Consider the following 16,582-nt stretch of genomic DNA (forward strand, 5'->3'; position numbering starts at 1 on the left):
GAACGGCTATTTCTGCTTTATTGACTATGCCAAAGCCTTTGACTGTGTGGATCACAATAAACTATGGAAAATTCTGAAAGAAATGGGAATACCAGACCACCTGACCTGCCTCTTGAGAAACCTGTATGCAGGTCAGGAAACAACAGTTAGAACTGGACATGGAACAACAGAGTGGTTCCAAATAGGAAAAGGAGTACGTCAAGGCTGTATATTGTCACCCTGCTTATTTAACTTATATGCAGAGTACATCATGAGAAATGCTGGGCTGGAAGAAGCACAAGCTGGAATTAAGATTGCTGGGAGAAATATCAATAACATTTTTGTAGTTACCTAATGGCAATGCCAAAGTAGTAAGTTGCATATGGTAATACACAAGAACTAGTATGGGGGTATTGTGGGGTGGGCGAATGACAAATTAGAGAACAATAATACCAGGGAAGTTCTCACACTATTGTGAAGGTACTAGACTCCATATCAGACTTCTTTTTAAAAGTCTCTGATGCTAGAAAAGATTGAGTGCAGGAGAAGGGGGCGACAGAAGATGAAATGATTGGGTGGCATCACTGACTCAATGGACATGAGTTTGAGCAATATCTGGGAGATAGTGAAGGACAAGGAAGCTTGGCATGCTACAGTCCATGTGATTGTAGAGCCTGAGATGACTTAGTGATTGAACAACAACAATAAACACAATACATTTTTGTTTAAGGGAATAACGCAGGGAAGAAAGGTTTAAAAAAAAAAATCCAGAAAGGCTGAATATAAGCCTCCATCAATCTGATTTTATTCTATTCTACATATGAACTTTGAAACTTAATAGAATGAAATGAAATTGGCCCAACCAGTCCATGTTGGATGGAATTAGAAATTAATGAATGTTTGACCTTCTGACACTCTAGCAAAATGCAGACTGTAAAGTATCATAAAATTGTTAAAATTTTTTGAGCTATTAGATTGTTCAAAATTAAAAGCAATGTTCTGGCTTTCCTGGTGGCTCAATTGGTAAAGAATCTGCGTGCAATGCAGGAGACCAAGGTTCAGTTCCTGGGCCGGGGAGATCCCCTGGAGAAGGGACTGGCAACCTACTTCAGTACGCTTGCCTGGGGAATTCCATGGACAGAGGAGCCTGGTGTGCTGTAGTCCACGGAGTCACAAAGAGTCAGGCACGACTAAGCAACTAAGCACACACACCATGTTCTGGAAGATTTTTTTCATAATACCATTGACAATGTAAAAATTACCTTGCTGATTTATATTATTAATTTTTATTCCAAAAACAATTTCAATAATTATTTTTGTCTAAATTTTTGTTATTCTATCATACAATATCTGAAGCATAATCATAACCTTCCCAGATAATCACTATAATGAGTCAGTTTACTTTCTTTCAATTCTGTTTCTTCACAACCTTATTTATTTTGAACAAAATTATATCATATGAAACTACTTTATTATATGAAATGGAAAAGACCAGAGAGAGAGTCATCTATAATTCTTCATTAGTCAGTGACTCCTTCTTTAAGCTTCTTTTAAAATGTCAAAGTTATATGGAAGTGAGAAAATACTTTTGCTTTCTTCCATGTAATTTGAATAATGCTAAAAAACAATAGCATAATTTAATACAGCTATAATTTTATACAGCTACATAATTTAATACAGTAATATCTACAAGGTGACCTAATCCAATTAAAAAGACTGCTTAAGAAAAAAGGAACAACTTCAAAGCGACACAATTATTTGAACTTTGAAAATTGTGCATTCTAAAATAAACAGTAGCACACTGGTTTTAAAAAGTTATGAGAACAAATAAATCTGTTTAATATATTATGGCTTCATTTATTCTGCTACTATTAATACTTTATCTCATAAAAGTGAATGCAATGATTCTAAAATATAGAAACCATGGGCAGATCTGGGCTTCAGTCATTTATTCATAATGGATCTTGAATTATGTTACAATAGAGTTTGTTTTTAACTGTAAAGGCTGAATATTAAAACGGTTAATAAAATGCTCGCAATGCTTAAAGTAGCAAGATACTGAAAAACATATATACTACATATATGAATATATCTCTTCACGAATGCTTTAAAATATTTGTCTGTTATTATTTTTCTTTATTTTTCCTCCTTTATATCCCCAGATATAATATCTAAGAAGAGAACATTCAAGTTCCAAGAAAAGGAGGATAAAAAGATTAAATAATAAGAAGCAGCCCGATAAAGTTTCTCTTACAGTATATATGCAAGAAAAATACGAAATAGTTTCAGATTGAAAAAGAAAAGTGCTTTTTTCATCAAAGGGGCATAAATATGTATTGTGCTGTGCTTAGTCACTCAGTTATGTCTGACTCTTTTTAACCCTATGAACTGTAGCCCGCCAGGCTTCTCTGTCCATGGGAATTCTCCAAGCAAGAATACTGGAGTGGGTTGCCATGCCCTCCTCCAGGAGATCATCCCAACCCAGAGATCAAACCCAGCTCTTCCACATTGCAGCTGCATTCTTTACCATCTGAGCCACCAGGGAAGCCCAAAACATTGGAGTGGGTAGCCTATCCCTTCTCCAGAGGATCTTCCTGACCCAGGGATTGAACGAGGGTCTCTTGCATTGCAGGAGGATTCTTTACCAGCTGAATTACCAGGGAAGCCCCCAAACATGTATTATGGAGTTGAATAATATAAAACCTACCAAGGAATATTATATCTCTGTCTGAAATATTAACTGAATATCTGAATACATTAACTAAAGAAACTGACAGATTTACAATTAAAGTTAAGCAAAAGGTACCTAAGCAAAAGGTAACTCTAATGATGTAGCTGCATCTTAGAAAACTGGAAGAGAGGCATGAGAAAGCTAAAGAAAACAAAGCATTGGGAGCACCTGTAAGGATTATACACTTCCTACATTTTATATATTCACTTCATTATTTTACTAACTACAATTTGTCTTGTAGTTTTATGTAGAATATCAGAGCATATTGCTAACACAGAAAACCTAAGATAATTTTGAAAGTACTGATTTTTAAAGAGCAAAAATAAGAAATCTAAGGTATTAAGGAAAAAATACAACATTGGGTATTACAGCCAACTAAAATAATTTGAGTATATTTGAAACTCAGAAGTTGATAATTTAGAATAATTTGAATATGTTTAAAGCTCAAAAAATGTTTGACTAATCAGGCCATAAATAATAATAATGATGATAATGATAATAGTAATAATAATAATAGAGCCTCAATAAATAATCATCTCAATAAATTTTCCATTAGTTGTGTATTAATTAAACAAAAAAAATTCAGTAATAGTTTAGGAAAAAATAGTCTAACAGAGTAAAAATTCAACTTTGTTCTAATCAATATCAAATAACAGAAAGCAATTAGCATGGACTTCCATTACATTCATTTATAGAGAACTCACCTGGTTGGCAATCTGCCGAGCAAGGGCATCCATCCTTGATCCTGATTCTGATATCATTTTAGCTGCATAGATCACATCAGTTGTATGCTTCAGTGGTCCTTTGCCCCTTAAAGTAAAAGAATGCATGTTTGTTGCTGTGGTTCATGCTAAGACACAAATACACACCCAGATTTGCACCTCAAAGTATAACCCATTGGCTTTCCATATTTCAGTTTTAAACAGCCCATGATTAGATTCCAGTATGATTGTTGTTTTTTTTTTTTTATTGAAGACCTATTGTGTTAAGCTCAGGATATTCTTCCAAGAAGATGGACTGTATTTGATCTTCAGTCCCATGACCTTCTTACAACAAACCTCAGCCTAAAGATACTTTTGGTGGATGCGAGTCTCATAAGGCAAAGATATTTTCCTCATTCTAGTAGGAAACATGAGATTTTGAACAATTTATATGTTTAACAGTACATTTTGATTAGCAGGTATGTTTTTAATCCTCCTCTTTTTAGTCCTTTTTTTATGGTCTTTAGGTTAAGTGCTCTTTATCAAATTTACTCTCCTCCACAATTAGTTCAAAGTAAAATCATAGTTACTGTTGTTGTTCAGTCATTAAATTGTGTTCAACTCTTTGTGACCCCATGGACTACAGCACACCAGGCTTACCTGTGCTTCACTGTCTCCCAGAGTTTGCTCAAATTCATGTTTATTGAGTCACTGATACTGTCTAAACATCTCATTCTCTGACACACTCTTCTTTTGCCTTCAATCTTTCTCAGCATCAGAGTCTTTTCCAGTGAATCAGCTCTTTGCATCAGGTGGCCAAAGTATTGGAAGTTCAGCATCAGTTCTTCCAATGAATATTCAGGATTGATTTACAACTGACTGGTTTGATCTCCTTGCTGTCCAAGGGACTCTCAAGAGTCTTCTCCAGCATCACAATTCGAAAGCATCACTTCTTTGGTGCTTGGCCTTCAATTGGTCCAATTCTTACATCTGTATATGATTACTGGAAAGACCATAGCTTTGACTATACGGACCTTTGTCAGCAAAGTGGAGTCACATTACCTTGGACTGTTTTCCCACAACAGGCTGCTTACTATTTGTGAGTCAAGCAAGATAAATATCCACTTCATATCTTAGTTTCCTTGGTGATACATAATAGGAGCACCCACCACATGGAGTAATTCTAGGGACCACACGAGCTAATTTCTACAAAGTGCTCAAAAAATAGCTTTAAATGAAATAAGCATTTTAATGAGCTTTTATTTTTGTCGTTGTTATTTTAAGATAGTTTTGTTTTCTAATGCCATGCAATAAAAGTTGGGCTTATTTAGGGATGTGCAACATAGTTAAGAAGAAGTGCACTTCTTAAATAGTTGGAATGGAATAGGAAGATATTTTTCTGTCTTTTCATCCCTCAAAAATAAATGAATCACCGACCTGAATGAACATCACTGTTCCATCCACCTAAAACTATTCCTCTTATTTCCAATTTCTAAATATCTACTGAATGCCAACATACTGGCATTTCCAATTACGTGGTTTATGCTCCTTGTTCCTAGCAGAAAATAGGACCCTGAAGAAATCACTCACTAATGCAATTGTTTTGATGCTTTCCTGGGAACAAGAAGAGTGAGGAAGATGGGAAGAAGGAATAAGCTGGTCAAGATGAGGAAAGGAAGATTCTGAGAGTCCAGAATACAATGGAGTTGAAAAGAAGCAGAGTAAAAACTATTTGTCCAATATTTTATTTACATCTTGGACCTATCTTGAGGGTAGATGCCCTGATGCTAAACCTAATAAGGTGTGTTGTTAGAGAAAAATCCCTGTTCACTTAAGAGACCATTCTATACTAATACAAGATAGAGGGATTCATGCAAAGGAAAATGATCAGAGTATTGTACACCAGAAAACCTGAACATCAAATCAATAGTAACTGGTATTTCCAAAAGACCCTTTCACTGCACATTTTTCATACTGCCTCTCAAATTCATTATAAGCAAGTTTTCCTGTAAAAATGGAACATCACGGTTAAGATGATGAAAACCTGGCCTCAGTACATGGTTATCATCATATTTCTCCTCTTTGAACCTGCCAACACAGGCTGATTTGAATTTTTTCTTAAAAAATCACCATTCATTATTACAATTTTTTTGCATTGCTCTTATCAAATTCACTTTATACATCAGTCAGGATTAGATGTTATGTACACGGTTATGTTCAAGAAAGGCACTGCGTTTCATTATGCCTATGCATCTCCAGAGAAAGTTAAACTTACATAAAGCCAAGTTCCCGAAAGGCAGTGCATCAATTTTCAAGGTCTTAAACAATGGAAAAAGGTTGTTTCTAAGAAGAGCAGCTAATGCTCACTTAGCTTAAGCAATGGACAAAGCATTCTAAGGGATGTAGCTAATATACACTTCCCCTCAAAATAATATATTTCCCCATATAAAACCCTAGGCTGATGAAAAGGAAATTACCTCAAACTTTAAATACACACCTTGTTATGAGACTACTATCTTAAACACATGTAGAACTTAAAAGTAACAATAATATATTATGACAGACTACAATTATTCTCTTCCTCATGCTTCTAATTAAATGTATCGCCTGGCAAGCTTTCTACTGATTGCCAAACAAAATATACATTTTACAAATGATTCCACATTATGCCAAGTTCCAGAGGAAGCGGCAATTACTGAAACTATGATAAATTTTTAACATTCTCAGCCTGAAATGTGCTATGTAATGAAGGCTTTTTAAATTGGAAAATACATTCAAAGGTTGTTTTCTGCCTTCATTTTCATAATGGGTTCTCAGGATCTCCTGTCAGCAAATTATGTCTTAAATCATTGAGTTTGGATCGTACAAAGAAAGATACCCAGAGGAGGAGGGGGTAGGCTTCGGAGATATTTTAAGGAAACCAGAGGCCAGAAATCTTTCATAAATAGTGGTTACAATAATAATCTATCTCTTCAAAAAGGAGGGCAGATCAAACTCTGGAGCAGACAGTTTGCCAGTTAATCATTAAATTATATGTTAGAAGGTATAATGAGAAAGGCTGCAATAATCCAGTGATGTTGAGGCCACTGACAATTTTATTAATGCAAGTGAAAGGGATACATTTTGAAACTTGATTTATTGGTCCAACACAAACCTCTCAGCCATTTTAGATTTGGCCCCAACCTTGAGTCTCACTCCTCTCCTTGTCCTCTCTCAGGTTTTGACATCCATCCCCCTCCCCCTTTCTTTATCTTGATGAGTATGAGAAACAAGAAGATGATATAGCTCATCAGTAACAGTTCAATTAACTAGAAATCTAGTTTAATTACAGAACCATATCATAGAAATTTTGAGAACTTATTTTATCTTTTTTAGGGACAGAATGTCTTTGAAATGACTTGCATTTTCTGCTACTGATTAAAAATAAAACAAAATGGTTAATTATATCTTTTGCACTTTGTAGCCCCTAAATCTCTGAAGCTCCAATACTTTGGCCACCTGATGTGAAGACCTGACTCATTGGAAAAGATTCTGATGCTGGGAAAGGTTGAGAGCAGTAGGAGAAGGTGGCGACAGAGGATGAGATGGTTGGATGACATCACTGACTCAATAGACTTGAGTTTGAGCAATATCTGGAAGTCAGAGGAGCCTGGCATTCTGCAGTCCAAGGGGTCACAAACAGTCAGACACCGCTTAGAGAGTGAATAGCAATAACAAATTTTTGCTAACATAGTATCATTTCCTCTATGAAGGCTGACAACTTCCCCTTTAATTCTTTTTTCCTCTATCTTTATATAAAATAAAACTCATGACATTGTGGTTAACTCAAGAGATGGAAACAATGATATATGATGATATACTATATATTATGATCCATAATAGTAGTTAATACACACTTAGTATTTTTTATGTGCTAGGTACTATCAGAGGAGAGTGGAAAAGCTGGCTTAAAACTCAACATTCAAAAAACTATGATCATGGCATCTGGACTCATTGGAAAAGACTCTGATGCTGGGAAAGATTGAAGGCAGGAGCAGAAGGGAACAACAGAGAATGAGATGGTTTGATGGCATCACTGACTCAATGCACATGAGTTTGAACAAGCTCCAGCTGTTGGTGATGGACAGCGAAGCCTGGCATGCTGCAATCTATGGGGTCGCACAGAGTCGGATACGACTGAGGGACTGAACTGCACTCAGCCGAAGTTACTATCCCTAGGGAAGCCCGTGGCTCAGCAGTAAAGAATCCACTGGAGATGCAGGAGATGGTTTGATCCCTGGGTTGAGAATAACCCCGCAAGGAGGAAATGGCAATCCAGTATTCTTGCCAGGAAAATCTAATGGACAGAGGAGTCAGGCAGGCTGCAGTCCAAAGGGTCACAGAGTTGGGCACAACTGAGCAACTGAACATACACACAAGTACTATCCCATACAAAGACTAATTTTTATAATAATTCTCTAAGTTTAGAATTATCCTTATCCTTATCTTACAGATGAGACATTTGAGGGATGGAGACATTAAATATATATTTTATCAAGTTGCACAGCTAATAGGTATTGGAGACAGGATCTGAACTCATGCATTCTGGCCGTAGGATCTTTTGTAATGACCAGTCTACACTATTTCCAATGAAATATACTAAGATCACGCTAAAATATTTTAAAAGGTCTCCTTAGACATTGGTGCGAGTTACCAAGATTGAAACAGAGAGCAAGTGGCAAGGTGGCTCCCCAACAGTGAGTTGCTCCTACACAGCAACCTCAAGGAACACAAACCAAATCTGTGTCCCAGTCCCAATGAAATAAAAATGAACTACATAACATAGGCTTTTTGAGTTTTGTCAAATTGTTGAAATAGCACCAGTAGCCTAGTCTTGAGATTTCTTTCTTGAGATATTACAACTTTTATTTCCAATCTTAGTACCCTCTCTCTTTCTCGCTGGATTTTAATCACTAAATTCAAACCTCAATTATTATAAATGCCATACCAGACAAGAGACTGAATGCTGACTTTATTTATAACAAATAGATTGCTATATTATAAATCATTTTCTTACCTGAGAATCTCAGCTTTAGACATAGTTATTTAGACTTAGTTTAGACATGGTTATTTCACTCTAACACTCAAATTTAGTGCCGCAATAAAGTAGAGTGAAATGAATACAGACTTGGGAAATACATTTTGTCTTCATCCTAATACTTATTAGATATGAAGATTTAGGTAAATACTTTGTTGGTCTGAGCTTATTATCTCTTTGTTAGAGTAATGATAGTGTTACTTGCCACACAGTCAGGATGCATAAAATTACATATTTTACACAATATGGGGCACTCAGTAGGTGCTCAGCCGATTTTACTTTTTATTTTTCTAATGCCTTTACAAAGGATATTTTATTAAAATGTATCCTTTTTATTTTGAGAATTACAGCAATTGACAGACAGTATACACTGACTTGAGTTCCTTGCTGACAATGTAACTCTGTACAGCCTTGTCCATAATATTATTTCACTAAGAGAAAAACAATACAAATATAAACCTGCAAGTTTTGTCTGTGTATACTTGTTATTGTTGTTCAAGGTTGTCCTTTAACTCCATATAGAGAGTCAAATTACATTTAATGACAGATCTTTTGGTGCTATAAATGTCCCAAGATTAATGATTTAGCTTTACAAGGGTACTGGCAGAATTCTCTTACTTGTAATTCTGACTTCAGATACAAAAGAAAAAAGTAATTATCATGGAAGCAGCTGAAAATGATGAGATAAAGAGAGGTACCAGACTCAAACAAGGACATACTGTTCCTCTACTATTCAAATATGAAACTTTAATTAGTCAACTCTCTCCCTCTGGATGTTACTTTCCCTTGTTAAGTGTCATTCTCAAGTTTTGAGGGCCCTATAAAAGTCCTTGAAAATAAGCTAGTGAATTATCAGCTAGCAATCATCCTGAGTAATTAGTATCCCGAGGAATCTTTGAGATTCAAGTCTGAAAAAGGTGTTGCCCCATGAAAGAGGGAAAATACTGTCTGAACATTGGATATGTATATATATTTTTTTCATTTTTGCTCCTCTCATTCCACATTATTCAGAAGAGCCTGGCTGCTATCAGAACAACACAAAAGTATCTTAAGGGCTTAACACAATAAAGGTTATTCCTCTAGCATGTCACAGTCAAGGTGGATTGTGGGGTGATGGTTCATGTTCCACACAGTCATTTAAGAACTCAGACTCCTTCTCATTATAAAGATAACCTAAGGTCTAAGGCTGAACAACCCTCAGAAGAATTCATTGCAATCAGACATCTAACATGGAAAATAAGTGAGGATTTCATGGGAAATTTTAGAGATGAGGATAAAAAGTAGAACATATCACTATAACCTGTGTTCTAGAATCTAGACACATAGATAACTGCAGGTAAAGCTGGAAAAAGCCTTCTATTTGGACACAGGAAGAAAAGAAAACAGGGTTTTATTAACTCACAGCATTTCCTCTATATACAGTCCCAGGGGTGCTAAAATCCTTTATCTTCTTTTGTCACTTTTACAACAGAAGTCCATGCTCCCTGTGAAGGGAATTTTGGATGGCACCAAGTAGGTGGGAAAAGAAAATTGGGAAAATCCCAAGTGTCTTCACCAATACAGCTGAAATTATAAGAGATATACTTTGCCTGGGCAGAGGACCAAATCTATTTTTTGTTTTGAAAATGTCACAGTGTAGATGGTATATTATTAACAATAAAAATTATATAAGTTTAACTTTGTGCATGGTGATAATCAGTTCAGTTCAGTCACTCAGTCGTGCCCGAGTCTTTGCGACCCCATGAATCACAGCACACCAGGCCTCCCTGTCCATCACCAACTCCCGGAGTTCACTCAGACTCACATCCATTGAGTTGGTGATGCCATCCAGCCATCTCATCCTCTGTCGTCCCTTTCTCCTCCTGTCCTCAATCCCTCCCAGCATCAGAGTCTTTTCCAATGAGTCAACTCTTTGCATGAGGTGGCCAAAGTACTAGAGTTTCAGCTTTAGCATCATTCCTTCCACAGGACTGATCTCCTTTAGAATGGACTGGTTGGATCTCCTTGCAGTCCAAGGTGATAATAGCATTTCATATTCAATGTTGTATTTATTAATGAAACAAAAATAGGACTTATTTTAGAGATCTTTTTGGGCATTGGCCTGAGGAGAATACTTCTAAAGTTATTCAGTTCAGTTGAGTTCAGTTCAGTTGCTCAGTTGTGTCCGACTCTTTGCGACCCCATGAATCGCAGCACGCCAGGCTTCCCTGTCCATCACCAACTCCTGGAGTTCACTCAGACTCACGTCCATCGAGTCAGCGATGCCATCCAGCCATCTCATCCTCTGTCATCCCCTTCTCCTCCTGCCCCTAATCCCTCCCAGCATCAGAGTCTTTTCCAATGAGTCAACTCTTCGCATGAGGTGGCCAAAGTACTGGAGTTTCAGCCTTAGCATCATTCCTTCCAAAGAAATCCCAGGGCTGATCTCCTTCAAAATGGACTGGTTGGACCTCCTTGCAGTCCAGTACTATTTTAATATTATTGTTGCTACTGCAGTTGTTGTTTGTGTGTATACAGACTCTGTGTGTGTGTTTGAAGTAGGAATACCCTTCCTCATATGCAAAAACTAATTAAAAAAAAAACTTGAGACATAAATCTTTTATCTATTCTAAGCTCTTAAAGTTTTCTAATTTACTCTCCACCTAGCAGTGTTGTTTCAAATCCTAGACAGACTTACAAGTTAGAGGAGACTTTATGGAGTACACTTAAAGGACAAAAACCACTGAACACCTAGGTGGATGCAGAAAAAGAATTAGAACTCTTTAATTATAATTCTATAGAGATATAATTTATTTATTTGTAGGCAAAGAAGAGGTCACCTGGAAAGACATTCTTATTTTTGTGTTTAGTAACACAGATAGACAACCTTCTTCAGTTCTTCCTGTGAAGATTTTACTATTTTCCTGTGTAATTTTTTTACTGAAAGCATGTATAACCAAACTTTGATGTGCTTACTATGTTGCAAACACTGTTAAGTTAGTCAGGTTTCCACATCCAGCACTGCTGCATAATGTGCAGAATGTTCACTGCACAAATTTAAGAGTTGCCATTCATATCATGAACACTCCCATAATTGTGCATATAATAATTTATGCAGCCCTGCATACTCATTCCGCTCCTAGAATCCATTCTGTCTTCTAATCAAGAAACAAAAGTTTAGAAGTTCAAAGTCCCTTAAATTTTCTCCAAGCTAATATATGAATATCAGTTGGTCTAAATTTAAAAGCAAGGAATTCAGAGCCAATTAAAAAGAAATCATGTAGGCGGAAACATCATCATAAGTTTTCTGTTAGCATGCATCTTGAAGCACGGAATTCAATGGATGGTTCTGAATTGATGGAATGTTTCATAAGCTGAAAAAAAAATATACAAGGATAGAGATTCTCAGCTGTGATTCTGAATGGGGTCCTATTAAAGCATCATTATCTATCTATCTGAACACCCCCAAGGATTATAAAATAAATAATTTCTTTTCAATTCATTTATTATCAGTAATCTAACATTTATCTTCCCCCACCCCCTGTATTTTTTCACTGTACTTGAGGCTAAAAGCAGATATATTGAGAGAAAAAGAAAGTTGCAATTGTTGTTTTTTTTTTTTTTCCCCTTCTCAATTGGACTTTTGAGTTTTGGTTTGGAGAGAGATGTAATCTAGTGGTGGGGGCCCGTAATTGACAATCAGAAGTTTTCTAGAACCTACAGTGAAGCCATTAATGTTCATTTGAGAACCACAGCACTGCTGAAAATTGTGGTATATAAGTAGAAGCTTTTTCTAGTGACCTCAGCCCAATTTTTAGTTTATTAAATAAATTTAATATTCCACATCTATAGACATCTAAGAAACTTTGCTACTATCTGTCATTTTTCTGATAACAAGGACATTCTTGTTATCAGCCTAAAGAGGAAACAACAGTTGGTAGTTTCATGGCTGCTGATTCTCACTGCTCCGTCTTTACCCACACCTGGCATCACTCTTTTATCAAATATTCTCTTAATCTTTCTTCAAGCAGAGTCTTTGTATTCATTTCCTATTGCTGCTGAATGAATTGTCACAAACTCAGTGGGCTTCCCTCACAGCTCAGAGGTAAAGAATCTGCCTGCAATGCAGAAGACCTGGGTTCGACCCCTGGGTGGGGAAGATCCCCTGGAAGAGGGCATGGCAACCCACTCTAGTATTCTTTCCTGAGTATCCCATGGACAGAGGAGCCTGCTGGGCTGCAGTTCACAGGGTCACACAGAGTCGGACATGACTGAAGCGACTAATCAGCAGCAGCAGTGATTTAGGACAACACAAATAGTATTGTACAGTTGCAGAATTCAGAAGTCCTAAAGAACTTTCACTAAAGTCAAGGGGTTGGCAGGGCAGGCCCTTTCTGGGGGCTGTAAGGGGAGAATCCATTCCTTTGCCTTTTTCAACTTCTAGTGGTCACCTGTGTTTCTGAGCTGTGGCTCCTTCCTCCATCTTCTGAGCACATTTCTGCAGTTGCTATTTCTGTCATCGTTTTGATGACCTTCTCCTTTCTGGTTTCTTGTTTCTTCTAGTAAGGACCTCTGTGATTACATCAAGTTGACCCAGATAATCCAGGATAATTTTCATATCTCAGTATCCCTAATGTAATTACCTAGACAAAGTCCCTATTGCCACTGAAGGTAACAGTTGCAGGTTCTGAGGATTAGAAGGGGGACACCCCAGAGAACCATTATTCAGGCTGCTGCAATCCTCAAGATTCATGACCAAGTAGTCAGACTTGGCTCCTATGAGGATTTCCCTGGACTTAGACAAATCAGCTTCAACAAATTGAAAGAGATCTGGCAGTTGCTTCTCCAGCTTGCAAGTTCTTTCTTTTTACAAATGCCAGTGAAACTTTCAGGTTCTTGGTTCTTAATTGCTTGCTTGCTCTATATTCCTCTTCTTACAATTCATTTCAAAAGGTGGGGCCTGAAGAAATTCAAAGACCTGGGAAAACCAGTTACCCAGAGAGACTATTTTTGTTCCTGGTGTTGTTCTTTCCTCATTCAGGACACAGTAATTTTAGTGTACTCTCTCGCCTCTTGGGGCTGTCCATGAAATCACACGCATCCATTGCCTGAAAGTACGTCAAGTCTACCATGGAGGGAGATAAGCGGAGAAGTCCTAGTCTGAGGTAGATAGGGAACATTTTTCAGGTGATTTATTATAAATATTCATTGTTTCTTTCAGACCTACAGGTCTTGAAAATTCTGAAACATATTTTCATAAGATATTCAGAAACTATACCTGCTGCTTATGTTAAGGGGTCATTTTGGGACATTAGATTGAAATCATTTAAGAAACCTCTTGGAAGCAATCAGTTAAGAAACTGAAATAAGGGATAAATTTCTCAGCGGTGGCTCTCCAGACTCACACGGGTGGTGAAAACTGACACGGAAATCCATTTGTACGTGTCCTCATGCATGGGAAAGTAACCCCTGCAGCAGCAGCAACCCCTGCATCACCACCAAACACTAGGACTGTTAAGTCATTATTCATCGATACTTCCTTAGGACATAATGGGAAATCTGTACTCAGCACCAGCATTTGAAAACAGGTCTTTTTCTCGCCTTCTACACATTACTTCTCTGAGTGCACACATTAATCAAAGCCAATGTACTGTAAATACAATCACATTCTCCAACTGTGGGAGTCCCTCTTTTTCCTGTTGGCAGTGGCCTCGGCATTAATCATGTACACGATCTCTTACAGAGCCTGGGCACTTTTTCCAGCTTCCCCTTAAACCACTGTGATATAAGGACTGCTCCTATTCCTTTAATATTGGACCAAATTTTATGGGTTTCATTTTCAAGTTATGGAAATAATACTATTTAGCTTTTAATATTTAACATTTGACCTTCTTAAAACCAATATACCAACTCACTTTTTAATCTGGTCATGGCCTAATGTTATCCTAGGGTCCAGTTGAAGAAGCATAGAGAAGGTAAAAAGGCCACTCATTTAGTAAAGACTTCCCTCATAGCTCAGTTGGTAAAGAATCTGCGTGCTATGCAGGAGACCCTGGTTCGATTCCTGGGTTGGGAAGATCCCCTGGAGAAGGGATAGGTTACCCACTCCAGTATTCTGGCCTGGAGAATTCTATGGCTGTATAGTCCGTGGGGTTGCAAAGAGTCAGACACGACTGAGCGCCTTTCACTTCTACTTTTTTTTTTTTTAATTTAAATTTATTTATTTTAATTAGAGGCTAATTACTTTACAATATTGTATTGGTTTTGCCATACATCAACATAAATCCACCACGGGTGTACACTGGGAACATGTGTACACTTCTACTTTTATCACAGTTAACAGATTGAGTATAGAGGGGGTTCAAGAGCCTGGCTTGCCACCAGTATCTGGCCTTGATGCTTTGGAGATGATAAAAACTGACAGTAAGGGATTTCTCTCATGGTCCAGGGGCTATGACTCAGTGCTTCCCAAAGAGGGGGCCCAGTATCAATCCCTGGTTAGGGAACTAGATCCCATATGCCAAAACTAGAAATTCAGATGCTGCAACAAAATTAGAAGATCAAGTGTACCGCAAATAAGATCTGGCACAGTTAAAAAAAAACCAAAAAACTGCCAGTTAATCTTTGGTATGCTCTCCCTCCTCTATTCTAGTCAAATATAACTGCATTTTATTAAATTTTAGAACACTACAAGGCCTACCATTGGCCTTGAGCTTATTGGGCTTACTCACACTGAGTGTGACTTGAGGTCTACTGGTTTATGTAGCTAGTCTTCTTGCTAATGTGCCATTGTTGCTGCTCTCCATTGATTTACATGCCATATTACATTATTTTATTGTAAAGTAACCCCAAAATGGTTTTCATTTAAGTAAATGAATGAAATAGGCAGCACTAGTTTAGAAAAACATAGTATTTTTTACTTCCTCCCCCTGTCAGGCGTAATATTCAACTACTTAACTAATGCTATGTGAGACAACAGGCTTAATGTCTTCTGAAGTAAAAGTTAAAACAATATTATTGTCAAACAGTAGTCATCCAGTACCACGTTCAGCTGTGTGATCCATCCTTCTCTTGTCTATATGTGATGGCCTTTGCCCAAAAATTGTCTCTTGCCATGGGGATAAAATAAACTCATGCCTTAGCCAGGTATTTGGACCTGTTTTTATACTGGATGGCTCCATGGAGAAAGTCACATGGTCATATCAGATGGAACTGTATTAAATTAACTGTATTAATTAACTGTATTAACCTAGTTTAGAATTGTATACTTAATGGCTTATTTCTTATTAAACCAAAATTACAATAGAAACACATAGAAAAGTCAGAGCTGAGACCTCCGTACCTCCATTCCTTTTTCTCTATAACTTTCTAGATCCTGTTGCTCTTTGTTCAGAGTGAGTGCTTTGGTGCTGCCCCTGTGGGGTGCCTTGGGTCATGGTGTCAGGATGTATCCTACCACACATCTCCTCCACCCTTTTCTGCATGGGGTCTATTCCATTCAAGGCCTGCCAGTTCTCTCTTTCTGAAAATAGGCCCCAAAGGTTTCCCAAAATTCTTTTGAAAACTTTAATTGTGGCCTGTGAGCATATTGAACTTGACTGCAATAGTTGCCTTTCTCTCCAGCTTAGAACTCCTCTCCAAACTCATGTTTGTTTGTTTGTTTTTTTAATGTTCTTTGAAATGTGAGACACTGGGATTCCAATTAAGTGGGGGTTATTTAGGAAGGAAAAATAGTAAATGAGGAAGTCAATGGCCATGATAGTTCAGTTACTCTGAATAAAATCCAAATTTGCAGCTCTCAAGAGGAAGCTCACAGAATGTATTTCTGTGGTTTAGACTCTGGTGCTGAATACCTTTTTTCTCCTCCCTCAATGGGGAAAAAGTGACATTTTTCCCAGAGGCTAAAATCATGAAGATTGTGTCTGTTCCATAGGATTAGCCCCAAGAAAGCTAATATGTTTACGCTAGGAGCTGGCATTCTCAAGACATCCCCTCTTCATATTGAACTTTTGGTGCTTTATTCAGGAAAACATTCATAGTTACAGCCAAATAGGTTGCTTTGCGCCTTTATAAATCCTGCTCTGTCAAGCACAGAATGAGATAACACATGTTTCA

General features: G+C 37.3%; 1 protein-coding gene across 1 annotated transcript in view; it reads right to left on the reverse strand.

Moving 5' to 3' along the window:
- CTNNA3 (catenin (cadherin-associated protein), alpha 3) overlaps positions 1-16,582 on the reverse strand; it is a 1,923,005-nt gene that overhangs the window by 77,035 nt on the left and 1,829,388 nt on the right. Inside the window, exon 16 of the mRNA XM_010852148.1 lies at positions 3,415-3,520. Coding sequence (XP_010850450.1) covers positions 3,415-3,520 — 106 coding nt within the window. The remainder of the gene's footprint in view (positions 1-3,414; positions 3,521-16,582) is intronic.

This window comes from Bison bison, unplaced genomic scaffold (assembly GCF_000754665.1).
Source record: "Bison bison bison isolate TAMUID 2011002044 unplaced genomic scaffold, Bison_UMD1.0 scf7180017864309, whole genome shotgun sequence".
Taxonomy (NCBI): Eukaryota; Metazoa; Chordata; class Mammalia; order Artiodactyla; family Bovidae; genus Bison; species Bison bison.